The sequence below is a fragment of the Centropristis striata genome, chromosome 4 (assembly GCF_030273125.1).
Source record: "Centropristis striata isolate RG_2023a ecotype Rhode Island chromosome 4, C.striata_1.0, whole genome shotgun sequence".
In the NCBI taxonomy this organism is placed as follows: Eukaryota; Metazoa; Chordata; class Actinopteri; order Perciformes; family Serranidae; genus Centropristis; species Centropristis striata.
The window spans coordinates 35,036,038-35,059,184 of record NC_081520.1 but is presented as its reverse complement, the minus strand read 5'-3'; the positions used below and the strand labels follow the sequence as shown (position 1 = coordinate 35,059,184).

The window sequence follows — 23,147 nt, the reverse complement described above, 5'->3', positions numbered from 1 at the left end:
TATTTTTTTATATTTTTAACTCAAAATGACGTTCTTCAGGTGTCACATACACAGCATGTACTGATTTGTCACATGTGACTCAAGTCGCTGTTGGAAACGTCCACATTTAATTACTATTTAACCATCATTTGATGAAAAATAGAAAGAGTTTATCCTTTAATGCGATGGGTACAGAATTGCCAGCTTAGTTTCGTGATGCTGAAGAATGTGTGGAGAGGTTTAATGACTTAACAGAGCACCTGATGTGTAATGACAGGGTGTCATCAAAGTCTCTCAAGCGAAATGTGGGCAGCATACTCACACACACACACACACACACACACGCACACACACACAGTCTGAGGAAAGAGAAACGTTCACTCACAATAAACTGCTTTAGACTGGACATGAATTTCCCTCAGTGAGAACAGCTGATTATGGTTTAAAGTCCACGCTGGGAATACACTGAGCAAGTACAAAGTGTTATGTGTCACTCACTTTCTGTATCTTTCTCTGCATTTTCTCAGGCGATCCAGTTTGGTCATCACAACTAAACTCTACTGGGGAGGAAAGTAAGTACGAATCTCTGAACTGTTATTTTCTACCTCAGGGCAGATTGTGAAAAGTTTGTTTTTTTAATGTGTATTTATGTAGGAAATCTCTTTGAGATCATGATCTGTGTCACAAGATCTCAAGATTTCTTTATTTGTCCCCCTTGGGTAATTTGTCTTGGACATAAAGCTTTCCACATAATAATACAGCAGTATGTTAATAGACGTGATATAGTATGACCCGTCATGAGTTTAGGGGATTCACTGAAAAATAGCTGAGAGCGTTTTTTCTATTCAGGCATCTTTTCTGTATCTAATTGGAGCCCTAGAGCATCTACCTGATGGGAGCAGTATGTATTCTGAATACAGGACATGGGAGGAGTCCACAGCAGTTTTCTTAGCCTGTTTAACAATTTTCTTCTCAAAGAGCATTTGGAGGAAAGGATGCTCCCTCACTCCATTACTTTCATTGCTGTGTGGACCAGTCTTTTGATTCTAACATAACTAAGGCATATATACAATCATGTAAAAAAGTATTCTTCAATTTCTTGTTCATTTTAATATCTGATACAGCTAAAGGTACCTTTGTTTGGGCAAATGTAATGAGAACAACAAAAATAGCTCATAAGAGTTTAATTTAAGACATTTTCCATGGTTTTCTTGATAATAACCAAAATCATTATCAAGAAAACCATGGAAAATGTCTCGATATCATAAAATGAACAAGAAATTGAAGAAAACAATGGTCTAATATTTTTTCCATGACTGTATTACCAAACCACACTGAAATTCTATATTGTAATATGATAAACACAACTATAGGATAAAATAACATTATCATCCTCTGTCCAACACTAAACACCCTGAGTCTGCAAAAAGCATAGATGCTGTTGGATCCTGATGCATATAGAATTCACATGAACATTTCAAGATGGAATATTATTGTACACCCAAGCATTTGTAAGAATCCCTGGGTAATACAGGCTTTATGGACCAATATTGGATTGGATCATTATACAAACTTTTTTTAACCTCCAAACTATAGTAAGAAATGTCTGTAAATTAAAGTCCCAAAATGGCAGTATACCATCAGAAAACAGGACAGTGCAAGTGTTAGGATTGGGACTTTAGACTCAGGTCATGTCTGGTTCACTTGTACTTGCTGGGTCCTGTTTGTCAAAAATGAGTTATACCACCTGATGACATATTAGAGTATTTAAAGTAGAACTGAAGTCTACAAAACAGCCTGGTGTTGATGGTTTACAAGGTGTTGCAAAAGAAACTAGTTTAGTCTCTATAGGCAAACTGATAAGAATCTATCCATCTATGTTAAATCAAGAGAGTCCAGGGGGGAGAGGAGGAATGATTTTCCAGAGACAGAACAACACAGTTGCCCATAAAGTTGGAAAAAATTTTTTTTTTTACCTTTTTATATGAAATGATTGTGACAATGTGATTTATTCTTGGTAGATAAAGTGTATATCCTCTCAAAACGGTATTAATTAATATCTTCCAAACATATCACAATGAAAGTGAAACCATAATTAACATAGGATTGTGTCTGAAAACAAAATTATTCCAACTTTATGGGCGACCGTGTATATGTGAATCAAGATAAGACAGACCTAAGACAAATCTACACATTAATAAAGCATGCCATTGCAACAAAAATACTAATACTAATAATAATAAAATAAAATAAAAAATAATAAAAATACTAATATAGAAAGTAAAACTTCAAAACCAAAAACAAAGGATGTTGGCACTACAAATACAATATTTCTCTTTCACAATTTTCACGTGCTATGTGCAGCTGTATTTCAAAGACAAAATAAGTTCCGACTCCCAACACTAAAGTTTTTATCTGTAACAGCCATATCACATACAGTGACCAACTGAACAACCTTTAAAAAATCTGCTGAGTCTGGAAAAAGAGACAGGGGGGATAAAGAATTCAGTTTTGTAACACACACTCTTGGCAGACAGTCCAACTGGCTCTGGCGATAAGGATGAAGTTATCCCTGAGCACTCGTTCATCTCCGTGAGGTAGTTCAGTCCTCCACCTCTCTCCTCCAGAATTTGGATGCATGATGATGCTGAACAGTTGAACGTGCACTGACTCATTTACATAAAACTGACTAATACACACATTCTCACAGCATCAGCCAGGGTGAAAAAGAGATTTCAAATGACTTTGTCTGCTTGATTAAGTGCCATAAAGTTCAGATAATATTAAGTTAGTTATCAAAGTTAGTTAAGCCACTTTCATATGACTTGTACCACTAAGTTTTGGCACACATACAGTCATTGAAAAATTATTAGACCACCCTTAACCATTTCCCATGGTTTTCTTGATAATGATTTTGGTTATTATCAAGAAAACCATGGAAAATGTCTAGATATCAGCTCTTAAATTAAACTCTTATGAGCTATTGTTGTTGTTATCATTATATCTGTCCATACAAATGCACCTTTTGTTGTAGCAGGCATTAAAATTAGAAATTGAAGAAAATAATGGTCTAATATTTTTTTCGATGACTGAATGTGTGTCTTTGTTGTTTGTTGATTTCTTATAGTTCTATTTTATTTTATTATTCTATTTTTTATTATCCTAATCTGTTCTACACTGTACTTGAGCTGCTGCAGCACCCCTAATTTCCCCATTGGGACCAATAAAGGGATATATTTTCTTATTTTAATGCACTGGCAGCCACAGACACACAAAAATAAATAGTCCATACACCCACTCATACTGTCATTTACATTGTTAGTGACATGACACATTAAAAGAATGAGGTGACAACATCACAATAACAACTTTTTACAGCTTTGTTTGTTGGATAAAATGAACACACAGACCAAAGACCAAAAGTGCATTAATGGCTGAAAACGATTTACAGTGTAGCTCATTGTTGGTGTTTTTTGTTCCATCAGAGCAGAGACAGAGAGAGGACTGTCCAGGAAACACATTATTGAAGGTGAGACATGCAAACACACTGACACACACACACAAAACAGCAACTTTTTCTCCTACAACAAACCTTAAATAAAAGTCAGTTGTCTCCCACTGCACCCTCTCAGCCTTTACATCTCTCTGTCTCTTAGGTCTAAAAGGCTCTCTACAAAGGATGCAGCTGGAATATGTTGATGTAGTTTTTGCCAACCGCCCTGACAGCAATACTCCCATGGAGGGTGAGTCAGCCAATCAGCATTCAACTTCATACCCAAGTAACCAATCATGTCCTTTGTGTTTTTCTATCCTTTGTCTCGAGGTCAAAGTGTCTGAGTTTGTCATGTAGATGTGATTTGTTTTGCATCTTATGATTCAGGATATTGAGTTTGTTGTTTTGCAGCAGTATTTACAGTTTTTAATAAAGTTTTGAGTGACTTGAGTTGCTGATATAGTTTTCTGGCTAAAGGGCAACTGTGTGCTTGCAAGAAAAAGTCGTAAAATAACAAAATTGCTTGGCCTGAAACACAACGTTTGAATTTTTCATCCTCAATGTCTGTACTGTGTCGTTCTCAGAGAATATATTTCTATATATGACTGCTGATGTTAGAGCTGTTTCATGTCCCTGTTATATATATATAATAAAAATCTATGTTTCAGTGTTCTTCAGTATAGCTAAAGTGAAGCCGGCAGTCCTCTATGACTCATTATCAAGAAGTTGCTAATTGACATGTATATTAGTTGTGCATTGGTTCCTCATTATAACACACTTTATAACACACTTTATTTAAACTCGCGAGGCACTGAGGTTTCCCTCATTTACAGTGACGATGAGTACATTTACAGACAGTACAGGAATACAAATTCAAAATACAGATAATAGACAAGCAAACAAACTCAAGAAGTCTGGTGGCTTTGAAGAGAGCACAGATAATGTATTGAGCACCCCGTCAGAAAGGTGGAAATCTTCTAAATAATATAACTGATATTGATTTCTTTGGGCCTTCTTGTTAGGTGTCTAAAATATGTTTTGCTGCTGCCCCCGTCCAATATCAATATCCTTGCTGCTTCTCCAAACTTAGGGAGCACGAAGCCAACAATAGATTGATAATACACTGACTGTGGATAAGTACAACCCACTTTATAAAATCCAAATGACCCCTTTAACACGATTTTCTAGGAAAATTGATTATGATTCTTCAAAATCAAATCAAAGCCAAATGACTCAATAAGGTGTAACAGAGATTATACATTATCCATATTCTACTGATAATGTATATAATTGACAAGTGAAGTAATTAGAGTTTTATGTTTTAATTGATATGACAGTTTCCATATGATTATCAGTGTTAAAGCAGTTCATTTTTCACAATAAAGGCTGTTGCCTGGCAGTTCTAACAATACTGTGATATTGTGCAATCTCTGTAAAATTACAATTTAGTGCAGCAGTGTAGGATTTAATACTACACACACACACACACACACACACACACACACACACACACACCTTGATTTTACATTTTTCCCACTCTTGCTTCTTTATAGATTTCTACTTCCCTGCTAACTCAGCCTAATGTTTCTCACCATCTGCACTTACTGTTAATTTCCTATCCAATTCCTTCTGCAGTTCTGATCTATCATTCTTCCTTCCTGAAACTTGTTTTCCACTCCCTATTCTTCTTCTTCTCTCTCTTTTTATATTGGCCGGAAATTGAGGCAAGTAGCATTTTAATGTGGGCACAGTGTGCACAATCACAGCGTGTTGCTGGAGAGGAGTGGAGAGGAAAGCAGGAGACAGGAAAGAGGCAGAATTGTTGACTTTGTTTAATACTATGTTATTTCCCTCGACAGGATGGTATTTAGGAAGATTCAGGTTGTTCACTGTTGTTTACCAAGCTGAAGGGAAAATAAAAAGTCAAGTCTTTTAAGGACTCTTGGAGATTTCTTATTTACCTTCTCTTCCTTCTATTTTTTTTTCTTTCTGTTTGTGATTCTGTTGCTTTTTTTTCTGTCAATGTTTTTTTTTTCCGACCTCCTTATTCCTCATTTTCTGTCGTCTTGCCAAGAGCCAGTTAAGCTGAGTGCAGTACAAGAGTCCTGCCACAGTCGGGGCTTGCAGTGTAATTGGAGTGAGTGCAGGGCGATGATGAATAACCCTAATGACAGTCCTAATCTCAGTTTTTGTTGGCCCTGACCGCCGTTGGCTCGTGCAGTCGGCGGTGTCGGAGCTAATTGCGTCATTAAAAATGTGTGATCAGAAGGGCTTTCGTATGTGAGCTTGTTAGTTTGTTGTTAGAGACGGGTGATGAGCCATAAGCAGGTAAGAGAGACTCGAGGAGGCAGGTGGCCTCAGAGGACTTTTTTTTACTTTATCAGTGCATCACAAAACTGGAGCAAAATGAAAAAGGTTTGTGCACTCACAAGGCCAAACATGGCATTGTCTCTTGGCTAAAGTCGATTCAGAATATGATGGCTGCCTCTGGGCAAGTTGCTTCAAGCCTGATGTTCTTTATCTTCATATTTTATGATTAAGCACTTTCTCAAATACTTCCTCTTTTAGTGCCTGCTCTGTTTTCTACTTTGTATATAGTCATGGAAAAAATATTAGACCACCCTTGTTTTCTTTTATGTCTTGTTCATTTTAATGCCTGGCACAACTAAAGGTACATTTGTATGGACAAATATAATGCAATTTTATATGGTTTTCTTGATAATGATTTTGGTTATTATAAAGAAAACCATGGAAAATGGCTAGATATCAATTGAACACTTATGAGCTATTTTGTTGTTATCATTATATTTGTCCAAACAAATGTACATTTAGTTGTACCAGACATTACAATTAAACAAGAAATTAAAGAAAACGATGCTTTAATATTTTTAATATTTTTTTTCCATGACTGTAAATGTGAATTTCATGCTCAAGTGTTTTAGGATTCACTTCATTCATACCCTTTTTTTTTTTTTTTTTACAGTCTATGATCATACCATGATCTAAAGGACTCTGTGATTTTTTAAATGTCATGCAGTTACTTTAAATTAATACTAATTAATGTAATTAATACTGCAAGGTTGTAACTCCATCTGCTGAGTAAGACTGAAGTTCCCTGGTGGCTTTTTTCAGGTAGTTGGGTTGGTTACAATTGACGAATTGATTGTAATTTCAGACCACACATAATAGTCTCTCCCACATCTATTCATTAAGCCCTAATTAAATCTTTTTCATTTTTTAAATGAATGCTTTACCTGTACTGATAATGGCTTTAATTTCCCTGAATCGTGGCAACAACTGCTTCAAGAGAAAGAGGAAAACACGCTGAGAAATATTTTTGTCTTGGCACACAACAAGGTTTTTACTGTGTGACTCTTCAGAGTCTCAGGAGTCAGCCGTTTATGTTGAATGAATTTTGAAAGTGTTTAGTGTTGATCCAGCAGGGACGGATGTGTTCAGTTTGTTTAGAGAGCAGAACTGAATGTGGCGAGAAGAGCATGTTACACACTGGTGTTTTGTCTGTTACCAGCACTGTACAGGGTGGAAACGATCATTAAATGGATCACTGATGATGTGGGCATGTCTGTATCTCTGCAGAGATTGTTCGGGCCATGACCTACGTGATCAACCAAGGCATGGCCATGTACTGGGGGACGTCCCGGTGGACGGCCATGGAGATCATGGTGAGCTGCACGGAGCTTTTAGTGTCATTTCTGTGTCATTTTAACTCAAGAAGTCGCATCAAAATATACTTAAAGTTTGAAAAGTAAAAGTAATCATTCTGCAGAATGGCCCATTTCAGAAAATTTTCATTATTTTAATTATTGTATATACTGCTGGTTAGTTTAATCTATAATAATAAATTATTTTTAGTTGAATTTATTTTGTATTAATAACTTGAATCTGCAAAGGAACTAAATGTATTTAATAATTATAGTGGAGTGAAATGTTAGGAATTTCCCTTTGAGATGTAGTCAAGTAGAAGTCTAAACAAGAATAAAATTAAAATATTCAAGTAAAAGTACATCAAAATGATATTTAAGTGCAGCGCATAAGTAAATGAGCTTAGTTACATTCCAGCACTGTTAACATAAATACACTTAATTAACAATTTATGTGTTTAATCAGTATTTAATGATAGCAGTAGTATTCTGTGTCTTATAAATGGACCTGCACTACGCTCATTCACCCATTCACACACACATTCATACTGGTGGCAGAGGTTACCCTAAACGGTGCCACCTGCCACCATTGGGAATTCACTCTCACACTGATGAACGCAGCATCAGGAGCAAGTATCTTGCCCAATTATACTTCTGCCATGGTAAGGGATTGAACCACCAACCCTCCAATTGGTGGGCAACCCGCTCTACCAACTGAGCCACAGCCACCGCATAAATGCTAATGCAAATGACTACAACTACTAATATTTTCAAACATAAGTCATAAACAACTGTGAGGTACATATTTTACATTTCCAATGATTGCTCTGTACTTTCAATGTAAATAAAGTGCCCCCCCCCACAGAGATCTAGGAATGTCACCAAATCCTAGAAATGCCCTGAATTTTGATTATTAATTATTTTCATAACTTTTTTTCAGTGGAAAAAAGGGTGAATTAATTAAAGTGGATCATTGAGTTTCTCAGTAAACTTTTCCTACAAGTATTCAAGGAAGGTTGGACCCTGGCTTAGTAAATAAGTACAGAAAGTTCCTAAAGAACACATATAGAGAGCAGAATTAGTGTTAACTTCATTTCACTTTAAATTAATACCTATAATTGAGTTGCTGTACTGCACTCTTAAACCTGCCTGAGCTGCAGAGAAGTAAGGAATGAAATTAATTTGTTTTTGTGATTCGGTGTCTGGGGAAAGTTTCACGCTGCTTTGGCAGATTAGATTTCATATCCCACTGACTAGAGGAACAGAGGATAGACCCTTAGCTTGGCACAATCTCTGATTAAAACCTTGTATTTGCCCTCAAAGGAATACTGATTCAATGATGCATAGAAGAAACTCTCCAGAAGCTATTGCTATAACGGTTATGTTCTATATCTTGACTTTATCAGGGCCTCATATTTTTGTACCACCTTGGAAACATTGCTCATGCAGAAGGAATAAAAAACGATAAAACAGATACAGTCATAGAAAAAAAAATGCTTTCTTGTTTATTTTAATGCCTGGTACAACTAAAGGTACATTTGTTAGGACAAATATAATGATAACAACAACAATAGCTCATAATAGTTTAATTTAAGAGCTGATATCTAGACATTTTCCATGATTTGATCTTGATAATGATTTTGGTTATTATCAAGAAAACCATGGAAAATGGCTAGATATCAGCTCTTAAATCAAACTCTTGTGAACTATTTTTGTTGTTATCATTATATTTGCCCAAACAAATGTACCTTTAGTTGTACCGGGCATTAAAATGAACAAGAAATTGAAGAAAACAATGGTCTAATAATTTTTTCCATGACTGTAATTGCACTGTGTGAAAGTCTGACGAAAACATTTTTCCTCCTATAGCTCCTGTTCCAACTTTCACTACAGTAATGAAGATATACAGGGAGCATGAAGCCACATTATAAAACGAACACATGCCTAAAGTGACATTTAAGGACCTGACACCCATTCTCTCCTTTCTCTGATCTCTTTCTCCCCCTCCCTCTCCCTCCAAGTGCAGCGCCATGTGTTGACATCCTCTCGCTGTGATCACGGTGAAAAGGAGCAGATATCTTTGTAGAACACAAGCCCACATGAAAGCTGTGTAATTTAGATAACATCAATAATGAAGGGGGGGTGAACATCTTCTCAGTGTACGTGACAAGGCGGCAGTACAGTATACACACAGACACACACATACACACAAACGTTACATGCACACACACACACACACACACACACACACACACACACACACACACATTACATGCACACACAGGCTCGAGGCACATGTCATGGGTACAGAAGGGCAACGTGTAATTTGTAAGCTGAGTGATTGCGTTGCTCCAACATTATCCTTGCATTACGCTGAACATTCCAGCCTCTTTTCCTGCTCTCTCGTGCTGACATGTGTTTCACAGCAGGAGTCCTGCAAAATAAAAGAGTGGGGAGTGTTTAAAAAAGCAGAAAAGCCAAATATATCTATGCGTTTCCTTTGGCGTTCTTGAAGGACACATGGAAATCCAGATAAGACGCTATAGGAGGACATTTGAATATGACGCCTTGGAGAGTTGTAATATGGAATATTGATTAGGTGACTTACTGTGAGCTGTGCTTTTGAATTTGTGCCATGCTCCTACAAGCTGATTAACACCCTCCCTCTCTCAGAGTTTAACCCATCACTTTGTACAGCTCCTAACTTCTGCTCTAGCCTTCCGCGTCCCATTTTTTCATTCTTTTAATCTCTGCAAAAGAGAAAAACAAATGTTAATGTGGCACAAGGATGATGCTGCAGTGAAATCCAGCATCATATCAGCCATTCGTTCATTCTCCTTTTCTTTGTCCTCCTTTTTTTTATAATTTCTAGGAGGCGTATTCTGTGGCAAGGCAGTTTAATCTGATCCCTCCGGTGTGTGAGCAGGCAGAGTATCATCTCTTCCAGAGGGAGAAAGTAGAAGTGCAGCTGCCCGAACTTTACCACAAGATAGGCAAGTATTGTGTGTGTGTGTGTGTGTGTGTGTGTGTTAGCACAAACATCCTATGGACAAAACATTTTCCGTTTGTCATAGATGAGTAAAAATACAGGAATTTATTAAACACATGAATAAACATTGTTGCTCATTCTCTCTGAGTTGTAATCACTCACTTTTTTTTTTATCTTCTCATACATTTTCACCTTCCTGGCACTGTTCTCACACATTTTTTCACACCTCTTCCGTCGACACGTCTTACTAAACCTCCTCACGTTCAACTCCCTATGGTCTCCATGGTGACAGGAGTCGGAGCGATGACATGGTCACCGCTGGCGTGCGGCATCATCACAGGAAAATATGAAAACGGCATTCCTGAATCTTCCAGGGCTTCCATGAAGGTGGGCAAGCTCAACATCATGATTTTGTTCTTTATGTTCGGAGTGCGTTTGAAGTGACAGCTTTGATCCATAAAAGATTAAATTCTTTGAATATACTTTAATTACTGTCAGTGTCAGGGAGGGATATTAAAAAATGAGACCTGAGATGAGTTCATTAAGAATTCTTGGTAACTATCCTTTTTCTCCTGAAGCTTTTTTGTCTGTTTGTGTTTATCTTCACAGATCATCAGTGCTAAGATAGAACCACACTAGGCAGAGTTTTGTAACCTTGTGGTTTATAGCAGCGGTCCCATAGATATATTCTTATATTTGTCACAGTATCACTGCAAACATCTCCGTTTTACCTTATAGCTTGAGCCTTTAAAGTCTTGTTTTCAACAAGTAAAAACATCTTCCAGTGCAGTAAGAATATTTATAGTTTTTCCAACAATTAATAAATTATTTTGTTTTAATGTTTTTTATAAAATCAAGTTGTTACCTGCCTCTTCTTCCTTGGCTCAGAATACACGCACTTATTACTTGAAACAATTCTCACTGTTCCTGCAGATTTTTCAACTGGTTTTAAGAAAAACATTATTTGAATTAGAGAAAAAATAACAATTAGCAATAATGAATTAGAAATGAAAGAGAATCGAATATTCAACTTTGCCACTTCTTAAAGCTTCTAAAAATCCTTTCAAAGAGCAGGGACCTGTAACTCAGTAGAGTGTGTGTTTCCCCTCTCTTTTCCTCCTTTGATGTCATTCTACAGCTGCTCTAACAAGTAATGAAGGCAATAAAAGCCCTAACAATAATCTTTAAAAACAGTCCTTCTGAGAGGACAAACTCAATGTGACAAGGATTTGCAAATAGGCATTGCTCAGATTTAGGGTTCACAAGCCAAAAAAGTTTGGGAACCACAAAAAGTAAAAAATCTTTTGGTTTCTTGTGAAACCAGCCTGGACTGATGGGAGGATGAGCAAGCGCACACATTTCTGTGGCCTCGAGCTGCAGCACTGCAGGTTTTTTTTAACGTCAGCAGAGTGTCTCCAGTTCACTCTCCAAAATACTTTGAATTAATAGAAAAGAACTGCAGAGCAACTTACAATAGTCAGCGGACAGTCTTGCTCATCACTGATGCATGAAGGCCCATTAAAGAATGAACCTGAAGACGAGTTGTGTGTGACAGTCAGCAGCAGGTGCAGCAGAGCTCAGGAGGACAATGGAGGTCAAAACAACAGCCTGGTCTGATAAGATACATTAAATGAAATGGAAATTTGTCCTCGGCACTCTGGCAACACAACGTAAACAGGCAGCAAAGGGCGGCAGAAATAAAATACATTTTTAAAAGCAGCAGTGCCCGTGGACTGTGTGTGTGGGGGAGGTGTTGTGTCTGTTTTGGATGACCATAGCAGATTAGTTTTTGTGAGCATTGTCCCTGGCTAGTGGGACCTTGAGTCTCCTGGAATGAGTGGTGAGGAGGACGGGCGGGGTCATCAGGGTCTGCAGTTGCAGTTGTTTATTTCCAAAATAATTGCAAGAATTGTTGACCCAGCTGACCACCTGGCTCAGCTTGTTTCTGCGTCTCTAGTGTTAGTGACCTGTAGAGCACAGTCGGCATGTGTTTGCTGGCGCTGTAGTCCCTCAGTCTCCTGAGGAGAAAGAGCCGCTGCCTTGCCTGTAATGTGAATGTAGATAAAACTACACGGCCCATGCCAAAGCATGAACTGTGGAATGAGATGGTTAATATCCAGGAGATATCTAAATGGCAGTTCTCTTCACTACATTGTCTGGCAACAAGCTAAGAGATTTGGGTCAGATTTGCCCCTCCCAACAATCGCAGAGGTGGTCCCGGTCCGAGGTTAGCCTCAACAGATTATCTGCTCAGATGATACTATGTGCTGTATGTTGAAGGGTTTCTAGGCAGTGATATGAGATACTTAAAAGTCCTGTAGTGTGAAACGAACAGCAATAAAATATTGAGCAGAAACCCACAATAGTCAATGAGATATGTGAAGCATCACCGCTGGGAGGTGTTGGTTGATTGATATAATCGGGCGATATTTGCCTATCAAAGACATATTGTATAAGTTTTAATGTATCCGATTTGTGCCATTTTGAAAACTTTTTTAACATAATATATTGTGCAGAAAAATGCTGCTGGGTGTGATGTTTTTAATTATTTTTTAAATAGCCAGCAATTGACTGGCAGTGAACAGTAATGATGTTTATTTAGCTATTTATTTTGTTTCTATTTATTCTTTATTTTTTCAGTTCATAGAATCGGCTGACACTGTAAAACATTGTTTGTCAAATGTATAATAACATATAACAATGTTAAATATTATTTAATAAAGTTTTATTAAAGTAGCTCTCTGGGGACATTTGCAGAGTTATGTAAAAATCACTGCACATCCACATAAAAAGGGTCTATTTTCATTCCAGATCCAGCTATATTGGCCCCCATTATTGATGTAAAAATATAATATAATATAAAAAACAGTGTAAAAGTGAAGGTTTTACAGGAGGTTATGAAACAGACTCCAATTAATTCTGCAACAGGGAGACAGGATGAAAAGTCTGAAAGTAATTAAACACAACTTTATTGTCATATTATCCATCTGCATGTCCTTGGAATATGTATAAGAAACAGAGCATTACAAGTTAATCAAGTTTAAAAAATATATATAATCAGATAATTCATTCACTATTCATATATCGAGTACTTACAGCCTTGACCTTTTGACTTTTCTCTCCTCTATTAATTCACCTGTTCCCTTACTCTCTCCCTCCGAATACACCTCTGTCTCTACCCTAATCCAGTGATTCCCAACCGGGGGGTCCCGACCCGGCCCAGGGGGGCGCCAAAGATCCACGGGGGGTCGCGAAGCCCTCTTGATTTTAAGGGGTGTAATACATCTAAAGTGTTAAATATAGATGAGTCAGCATTTAATTCATTCGTGGGACAAAAACAACTAAATAAGGGCTACATTAAACAATTTTTCAATTATTTAAATAGAAAAATCGCTATAGAAAAGTTTAAAAATAAAGGCTATATTGCGATAATAAGGACATGTGTAACATCCCCCCTGCAGTATACACAGGTAACCTCACCTAGCGATAACTTCACCTAGCGGTAACCTCACCTAGCGGTAACCTCACCTAGAGGTAACCTCACCTAGAGGTAACCTCACCTAGCGGTAACCTCACCTAACAACAGAAACACAGAGCTAATGGAAAAATGGTGAAGCATCAGGGAGACGAAAATGCTGAATATCTCAAAAAGAAAAAGAGAGGGTACCATGAAAGTCACGTTGAGTTCGGCTTCATGGAAGCAATGGACAATGGGGGGGTCGCCAAAGTTTACAATGGTAAAAATGTGGGTCCCTCAAGAAAAAGGTTGGGAACCACTGTCCTAATCTATCTTGTCATAACCTCTCCTGCCCTTCCACCCTCACTCATTTAATCTCTATCCTCACCTCTCTCCCGACAGTCGTATCAGTGGTTGAAGGAGAAAATCGTAAGTGAGGATGGAAGGAAGCAACAAGCAAAGCTGAAGGAGCTGAACCACATTGCAGAGAAGCTGGGCTGCACTCTGCCTCAACTGGCTGTGGGTAAGACTTCACCTTCTTAGAGCAAACACCGTGGAAGCAGCCTGAAGCAAGGCTTTGAAAAATACAACTGCTCAGGGCTGCCAGACAGGAGCCTTTTTTTTTTTGCAAGCAAGATGTGACCAAATTCACATCACCCTTTTACACAACGTCTGTGTTTGTTTATTGTCTCGTGGGTTTGATTTCCCCCGCAGCTTCCCACTGACACAGACTTTTCAAATCTATTTTTGCTTTGAGCTGCATCATTTTGCATAGATAAAGTATCTAAGCTGCCTGGAAGGTACAAGTAAATGCATTCAAAGATTTAAAAATCTGTTGTGTACTTTTGGAAGAAATGGCTGGCAGTAAAGTCACATTTACGACTGGTAGGAAATGGACTAAAACAAACAAAATACTTTGTGATAAATTGTTATATACATCCATGAAGAGCAAACAGAGGACAAGAGCAAAAGCTTTTTTCTGGTGTGGTGTAAGACAAAAATAAGCAGCAGTGTGCCATCAAGTGGGCTCTTTGTGAACATCAATCTCTCTTTCTCTCCAGCGTGGTGTCTAAGAAATGAAGGAGTGAGCTCAGTTCTTCTGGGAACATCCAACCCTGAACAGCTCACTGAGAACCTCGGGGCCATACAGGTGGGAACATGCATACACACACAGCTGATTTTACCTGTGTGTCTCAGCTGTATCTCGTGCTATCCTCTTGCTAGATTCATTTCTGATCAAACAGTTCCCTGTATTTTAATTTTATCAGTGGCGGAAAGTAACACATTTACTCTGTACTTTAGTACAATTTTGAGGTACTTGTATTTTACTTCAGTATTTTAATTTTATGTGACTTTTCACTTCGACTCCAATAATTTTCTAGGCAAATATTGTACTTTTTGCTTCATTACATTTAGCTGAAACCTTTGGTTACTTTACAGGTCGAGATTTAACATGAAACATATAATTTATTTAAAGTCATTAGACATTTTTTTGAATTAAATCTTATAACAGTATATTAAGTAATTAAATTAGCCCTGTCTTTACAAAATGAAAACACTGCGTGCTAACATAAAAGCATCAATAAAAATAGAGTACTTTTACTTTTGATACGTTAAGTACATTTTGATGCTGATACTTTTGTACTTTTACTTCAGTAAGTTTTGAATGCAGGACTTTTACTTGTAGTGGAGTAATTTCACAGTGTTGTATTAGTACTTTTACTTAACTAAGGGATCTGAATACTTATTCCACCACTGACTTTTATTTCCAAGTTTATGTACTTTTTCCCCTTTTGCCTCGCTGTATTTCTCACTTCCTCCCTGCCAACCGAATTAAGTTTCTCGTCTCTTTTGCCCAGGTCCTTCCTAAGATGACGTCCCATGTGGTGTCTGAAATCGACCACATCCTGGGCAACAGACCATACAGTAAGAAAGACTACCGCTCTTAGGCCAGGCTGGTGGACTTAGCGAGAGGTCAGTCTACCTCCCCACCTTCCTACTTAACCATACTGCTACCACGGACGCACCGTTTAATGTTTAAGTCCACGGTTCTCTCCTTCGGGCCCCACTCAGCTCCAGCACACTTCAGCCTGGAACAGCCCAGCATTGTCCTGCTCAGATCAGTTCTACCAGGTTCATCTCAGGTTCAGTCCAGCTCAGCCAAGAGACGCTTAACAAACTTAGCTTTTCGCAGCCTCAAACGCAACTTAGTCCATGTGAGTGAATCCTCCTTCTCCCTTTCAGTGTCGATCCATTCAGATATTACTATGCAGAGCTTAGTCTTACCCATGCCCATATAGAGCTCAGTTCAGATCCTCCCAGGTGGCTTCTAATAGTTTGTGATACACACATTCACATTATGATTTAAGCAGTACAAAATGAAAAGCACTGCAGCAGTATTTCGAGTAAAAGTGCCTTGCTCAGGGGCACCTTGATAGCGGTTATTGAGTGAAACGCTTATGTTAGTTACTCACTTTTCCTTCCCACATCCTCCCGATGACTCAGACCCTCAGGTCTCGAGCCTTGCTTCTCTAATGTCCAGACTTCCACCCACAACTAATTTAATTTGAGCACAAAAATTCATACTGAGCACATATTTTATTCATGAGAATTGCCGAACCACAAGCTGAATACATCAATACAAGCACCTTAGGCTTAGAAATTAGATGTACCCAAGGAAAGTAGACATGAAGAACCTTCAGTTGCATGAACATCCCCAGTCAGTTAGTCAGTGCTTTCATTAAATTGCTATGCAGTGCAGCAAACAAAACAAAAGAGCGCAATACTTTCACCTCTTCTGTGTGAAAGGTGCACGCTCGTGAAATATGAGGTTTAACAAAGACGGCACTCATACTTCTTCTTCCTCTTAAAAAAAAGCTTTATGAATGAGGCCTCAACACACTAGTTCCCTACTAGCTTGATGAGCTTTAAACTACCTACCAAATGTACTCAGTCCTATATCCAATATAGCACAGAATCATATTCAGTAGATACTAAAGGCTGCAAACCGCGAGTATATTAACCAACAGGTGCATGTTTCTCCTGCTATAGTGTGCCTCTCTTTACTTTTTTCTACAAAGCACATAACGAAACAACAGAAAGGAGTTTGATCAAAAGTACCGCAAGCTTGTCTACCACCCCGACCACCTGTAAAGCAAAGGATTGTGGAGCATCAGTTTCAGTGGGACTCAGTTAGAATGAAGCATGTCGCCCCCGTGTGGTGTTTTTCAGGAACTGCTGCTCTGCTTCAGTAGATTATACTGAGAGAAGAAGAAGAAGAAGAAGAAGTGGACTACTTTTCTCTCCATTTGCATTCATTATGGAGACATTTGACTCTTTTTTTGCCTGTGAACTGAACCCGCATTGCTGATTTCCTCAACAAAACCTTCTGGAAAAAGGACTTAAGCAAATGATTAATATATGGAATAAAAGGATGTCTGGCCTCCTGGCTGGTCATTGTTTTAATAACTGCAAAAACAGCTTGTTAATGGCACAAAGAGGCATATATGTATATAAGTATTTGGGATGTGGCAAAGATTACAATATTTATTCTAGAGTAGATAATAGATAGAACTTTATTTTGACATTTTGAGATATTGTTTTAAAAATTACTGGGATGTTACATGTACTGTAAATACAATGTTAAGGCATACCTTGTAACATAAGCAAAACCATGAAGAAGCCTTTCATGCATATGAGGACTTCACAGTACTGTACACGGCTATTATATATAAATAAGATGTATATAGAATTATTTTGTTGCTCCTCTGTAGAATCATTGCATCAGTCACTCTTCTTCCTGCTCCAGTCTGACTTTACACTGTCTCACAATTCATTTCTAGCTCCTGAACAATATTCCTCAAGTCCATTTTTCTTTGTTATTGCATTGTGAAGTTAGATAATGGAATCTGTATTAATAATGGCATTATTTAAAGGAGCTCCTGTTCAAACTAAATCATCATCTCTGACCAGATGGCTCAGCTCTCCATGCGTTGTTGTTCTGGTTCTTTTTCATCTGGAAAACAAGCCATCACAGACATCAGCAGAAACGTTGGCCGGGTTCCAGTTGAGCCGCTGTCTTGTCCTTGGTGTACATTTGTTGACTTGTAGCACAAACACTTTTAATCATTGGTAATTTCAGAACAAAGCATCAATGAGCAGTGGAGTCTGACGTTGGATAATGGGTATTGTGACTATTAGTGTGGTAAATACAAAGCAGTCTGACCTGACCTTCTCATCATTTTAATGCAAACAACCAGCAATTTACCAACAACGAAAAATATTTTTCCCTTATAAAACACATTACTTACAGCCATTTGACTCCAGAGTACAGGTGCATCTCAATAAATGATCATGGAAAAGTCCATTTCCAGTAGTTCAAGTCAAATAGCCTCAACCAAATATTTAGTGCACATAGATGGATCTACTTTTCAGAGGCCAATATTTCCATATTACTTTTTAAAATTGGTCTTTTGTAATATTCAAACTTTTTTGAGACACTGAATTGTATGTCTTCATTAAATGTAAGCCATAATCATTATAATTAGAAGAAATGAAATTAACTAATACATGAAATGTTTAATTCTGTGTGTAATGGATCTATATAATGTGTTATTTCGGATTACTGACATAAATAAACTTTTCTATGACATTCTAATTTATTGAGATGCACCTGTGTCAGCTTTTCATGTCATTTACTTGGTGTAAGTTGTGTACGAAGATGAATTTTTAGTTTGGTTGCAAGTCAACAAGCTGCCTCTCAGTTAGAGTCAGTGACCATGTCAGCCTGCCGGTATGTGTGTGTGTGTGTGTGTGTGTGTGTGTGTGGACACTTCTCCACCCGACAGAGTGCCTTGACAGGAAAAAAAAAAATATTCAGGGATGTCTTTCATTACAAGTTGTTAAATGGTGTTTGGATGCTGTCCTACAAGCAAAGTGTGAGTCAATATGTACGCAGATTCTTATATTAATCGATTTCCTAATCAACAGTATGTGTACCTCAATTGGACTAAAAAAACAGTAAAGACTCTAAACTTTAAAGTTTTTGTCGGGATGTTTGGGCCTTAGGGTTTCAAGGTATGACAATTGACAGTTATTATGCCTATAACTTAAGATTTTGATTGCAAAGTGCTTTAAAATATATATAAATTGTCTTCATTTTTTTCTTAATGGGATAATGCCAACCAACGAGTTCTTTATCAGAGTCTCCTGAAGCAACTGTCCGAAACAGAGGACATATTGACCTTCCTGTGGTCCATTTATTCCTGATAATGGACACCTTGTCCAGCATTATACCTATCATGTTATTTGCTAATTTGCAATACTGAAAAAAAGGTAATAATTCTTACACATACCTCCTGTTTTCAAGTTTGTTAGAAAAAAAAAACGTAATTTGGTTTTCGGTCCTTAATGATGATAATTCTAAGAATTGTGTAGTCATGTACCGTGATATTTTCTGAAACGATTATATATCGTGAATACCTCAAAGAGTTGCAACCCTATCTGTAATTATCATCCTCCTCTCCTAAGTCCTGCCCTGCAGTTTGTCACAGTGTACAACAATGACTTGCTTCCATCTTGGCCTTTATTTAGGATGTTTCCCTCAAAGTAATCCCACTGGAACAGTTGAGTGACAGAAAGGTAAACCTAATTGTCTTTAATATGGTTTTGCTGGTGCAGCACTAACTTGTCATTTACTTCATGAAGCATCAGTTTGTTTTCAGAAAAAAAAAATGCTTTTCCAGCTAGCTAGTAAAACAATGTTCTTATGGGTCCCAATGTGAGCTGTTGAGCAATTTCACACTCTGGAAAACAGGTCTGAAGGCCAAAATGGAGCATAGTTAAAAACAGTTACACCGTGGCTAAATATTCAACTGATTCCTGCAATGTGACACAGAATTTGACTCACTATTTCCCGTTCTGCTACGAAGCCAGCCGAGATCAATTCTCATTAAAGTTTAAAGTAATCTGTTCTATGGGTCAGTGTTGTTTTCTACAACATGTACATTTGTGGATGGAAAAGACTTGACATCGAGTTTGATTATTTTATGTTAAGGTGACATGCAAACCATCAGTGTATCATTTCTCTCCTGAGCAGTGTTTTCTCTGTAAATAGTCTATATGAAAGTGTGATTCTAAATAAATGCATTGCCAATGGAAACATCAGTGCCTCACTTTTTTAACAATATACAGGTGCATTTCTATAAATTAGAATATAATGGAAAATTCCATTTCCAATAGTTCAAGTCAAATATCCCAAACCAAGTATTGAGTGCCTATAGATGGACATACTTTTCAGAGGCCCACATTTACATATTAAACATACTTAAAAATACTTTAAATTGGTCTTTTGTAATTTAATCTTTTTCAGACACTGATTTTAGGTCTTCATTAAAAGTAAGCCATAATCATTATAATTAGAAGAAATTAAGACATGAAATGTTTCATTCTGTATGTAATGGACCTATATGTCATCTCCACCTTTTTAATTGAATTACTGACATAAATAAACTTTTCTATGATATTCTAATTGCACCTGTAGTTTAAAACAGGTGATTTTATTTTTAAAAAATGTTGAATAGTTTATTCTCAAAGAGCTCTGAAGCAGATTGAAAGTGAACATAAGACAAGTATACCTGGTTGCTTTATTTGTTACAAAAAACAGAAGACAGACCTGGAGAAACACCCTCCAGACATTTGATCATGAATTTCATGAAGTTGAAATGTGGTATGTCGATCCCTTAAACCCCATCCTAACTTAAGTGAAACACAATATAGTGTATACCCATCTTTAACCCTCTGCCTCCCCTCCTACCCAAGCCCACCCTCCATCCTTTCAGCTTTTATTCCCATTTTCACTTGGATCCTGTGGACAGCAGAGCGATGAGTCCTGAGGACGCACTGATGGACAGAATGTAGTTGCTGGAGGAAAAGTAGGTTAAGGCAAAAACAAGTAACGTCAAAGAAAAAATGTAACCTTTTTGAGTTCAGATTTGAAAGGAATTTGTGTGGAAATGTGCACAATCTGCCTTAAGACAGACGTCCAATAAAGATGAGTGCTTGAAGACAAAGTATGTGTAAAGCTTCCAAGACCAAATGTTATGAGTGCCGATGACACGTGCAGTGTGATTAACCCTTAATAGGGCACTCATTGAAATACTTGGAAATTCCAAATTTCAACCCTAGAGAATATTACATACTGCCAGAATGTGTTAAAAAAAACAAAAAAAAAAAACATACGGAAATAATATTGAGAAAAATGTTTACAAGATTAAAGTGGCAAATCTATGAGAAAAAAATGTGCAGATTTATGAGATTTAAAGTGGTGAATCTGGGAGAAAAAAGCTTTTTTCCCACTTTTTTCTCGTAAATCTGCGACTTTTTTCGCAAAGATTTGCCACTTTAAATCTCTTAAATCTGCGACTTTTTTTCTTGTAGATTTGCCACTTTAATCTAGTAAATTTGCAACTTTTTTCTCGAAATATTAGCTGAAGTTACCAAATATAGTTCTTTGCCTGATAAAGGGTTAAAGGATACACGGTGGGGTTGAAGTTCTTCAGCAAGAAGAAGGAGGCGACGATGACGAGCACCAGGAACAGAGTGTTGTTGTAGAAGATGGAGAAGGTGGTGGCCTCGTAGTCGGCGACCTCATTCTTCTTCCACAGGATCCTAAATAAACAGTAAAAACCTTTATGATCTTGTAAAAATACAGTACATCATGCATTTATTCTTACACTAAACTACATTCATGCTTCATGCACATTTATGTTCCGACATAATACAATGAAAATCTTTAAATTTGCTAAAGCTAATTGTGAAACGACAAATGAAAACATCCAGCACACTATCTGTATTCATGTTTCACCTCTCATCTTTCTCCTTGCGGGACATCTTGCGGTTGTCTGCCTCAGACAACTTCCTGGTTACTTCTTTGGAAACAGCATCCTCACGTTTCTGGGCAACTCTGAGGGATGAAGAGACAAAATATTTAGTGCAAACATCCAGGAAAAACACACTCTCTCCGCTCAGCTTTCACATTAGTAATGTGGTTCTGTACCCGAGTACACTTGTACCATCACCTATGTTGTCGCTACAGCGACATTAAGTAATATCTATGAAACTCTACTTGACGACTGCTAAACAAGGTGAATAGTAGTGCACTTCTGTGTTTTGTACAGCAAAGAAGAAACTGGACATTGGGGTCCCTAATGTGAAAGCCTCCTTAGTATCCATGAAAGATTTGAGTACACTACCACAGAGCAGTTAAATAGTAAACAGAAATTGACTGATAAGAAGGAAGATAAAGTGACTTAGGCAAATAAGAAACCCCCCCAATCATTGTTTTATATGATATATTGTCTACCATCTGTATTGACAGTATTGAATGGTAGGGTACACTAGATAATTACTTTGTTTCACAGGTTCCCTAATAAGTGCTGTATTCTGTCAAATTGTTCAAATTACCAGCAGCGTGACAGTAATGTGCATGCACAGGAAAGAGAAACTGTAAAACCTTCTTACTTGTGTTTGAGAACAAACTTGACGTTCTTGTAGGCAAACGCCACCAGGTAGGTGCTGACCAGAGTCATCACACCGTACAACACTGCTGACTGGACCAGGTCCATGTGCCAAATCCTCCAAAACAGCCCTAGAAAGAAAGAAAGAAAGAAAGAAAGAAAGAAAGAAAGAAAGAAAGTCAATATGGGGCGAAACATTTTAAATGATCGAGTAGGTAAGTACACATTTATGATGGCTCAATGCATGTTAAAAACCAGGTGTAACTAAACTGTATACAGAGTAACTTAAAGACTGGGAGTGCATCCTTGGTTATTTTGTTTATTAGACATACTTTAAAAGGACACAACTATACGTTTATTACTACATACCTACAATATTAAAGTTAGCAAAGACAGTAGCCTACTTTAGCATAACCACAGTCAGTCTTACTGATAATATTTTAATTAAAGCTCTTCGATCTTTAAAAGTATATGCTGTATTCTCGTTAATTCAGGTTACTGTTGACAAACACATCATTAATTCAGTTTTCTGCTCCAGTAAATGACTGTTAGCTGAGCTAGCAGTTAGCATCATTCTCTGGTACTCACAGATGGGGATGGCAGAAACGATGAGTGCGTTTCCGTAAAACAGCGCGGTGGACTTGGCCGAAAGGTTTCTGCTGAAGTCCTGGAGGAGAAGGTCTTCCTCTGACTGCTGCTTGCTGCTGCCTTTGGGTGCCATGTCTGCAGATTGAACCGGTGTGTGTGCCGCTCAGCTCTGGACACAAGAGGACTGACACGTCGGAGTATTGAGGAGAAGAGGGACGCGTCAGCATAAGGCCGGAAACCAAACACACCGGCTCTCTTCTTCTTAGTTTCGGCCGCTTCAGATTGTTGCTGCCCCCCACAGGAACACAGAGACACTGCAGCTGTTCCGCCCCACAATTCCTCAAACTCGTGGTTATATAGCCTACAGTCATGGAAAAAAAACTATTAGACCACCCTTGTTTTCCTTAATTTGCTTGTAATCCTGAATAAAATCAGATGGATTAAGTGTATGTTTTTGTTGTGT

General features: G+C 37.8%; 2 protein-coding genes across 2 annotated transcripts in view; one reads left to right on the top strand and one right to left on the bottom strand.

The window, feature by feature from the left end:
• Nucleotides 1-17,381, top strand: part of kcnab1a (potassium voltage-gated channel subfamily A regulatory beta subunit 1a) — an 89,716-nt gene extending 72,335 nt beyond the window's left edge. The window contains exons 6-14 of the mRNA XM_059330788.1: nucleotides 507-551; nucleotides 3,465-3,508; nucleotides 3,636-3,722; nucleotides 7,070-7,155; nucleotides 10,007-10,127; nucleotides 10,416-10,510; nucleotides 13,983-14,103; nucleotides 14,642-14,730; nucleotides 15,440-17,381. Coding sequence (XP_059186771.1) covers nucleotides 507-551; nucleotides 3,465-3,508; nucleotides 3,636-3,722; nucleotides 7,070-7,155; nucleotides 10,007-10,127; nucleotides 10,416-10,510; nucleotides 13,983-14,103; nucleotides 14,642-14,730; nucleotides 15,440-15,529 — 778 coding nt within the window. The 3' untranslated portion in view covers nucleotides 15,530-17,381. The remainder of the gene's footprint in view (nucleotides 1-506; nucleotides 552-3,464; nucleotides 3,509-3,635; nucleotides 3,723-7,069; nucleotides 7,156-10,006; nucleotides 10,128-10,415; nucleotides 10,511-13,982; nucleotides 14,104-14,641; nucleotides 14,731-15,439) is intronic.
• A 2,825-nt stretch (nucleotides 17,382-20,206) lies between these two features.
• ssr3 (signal sequence receptor, gamma) lies at nucleotides 20,207-22,899 on the bottom strand. The gene is made up of 5 exons (XM_059330770.1): nucleotides 22,685-22,899; nucleotides 22,101-22,227; nucleotides 21,445-21,543; nucleotides 21,117-21,248; nucleotides 20,207-20,501 (listed from the first exon to the last, which is right to left on the bottom strand). The coding sequence occupies exons 1-5, from the start codon at nucleotides 22,815-22,817 to the stop codon at nucleotides 20,435-20,437; spliced, it is 558 nt and encodes a 185-aa protein (XP_059186753.1). The 5' UTR covers nucleotides 22,818-22,899; the 3' UTR covers nucleotides 20,207-20,434.
• Between the last annotated feature and the right edge of the window lie 248 nt (nucleotides 22,900-23,147).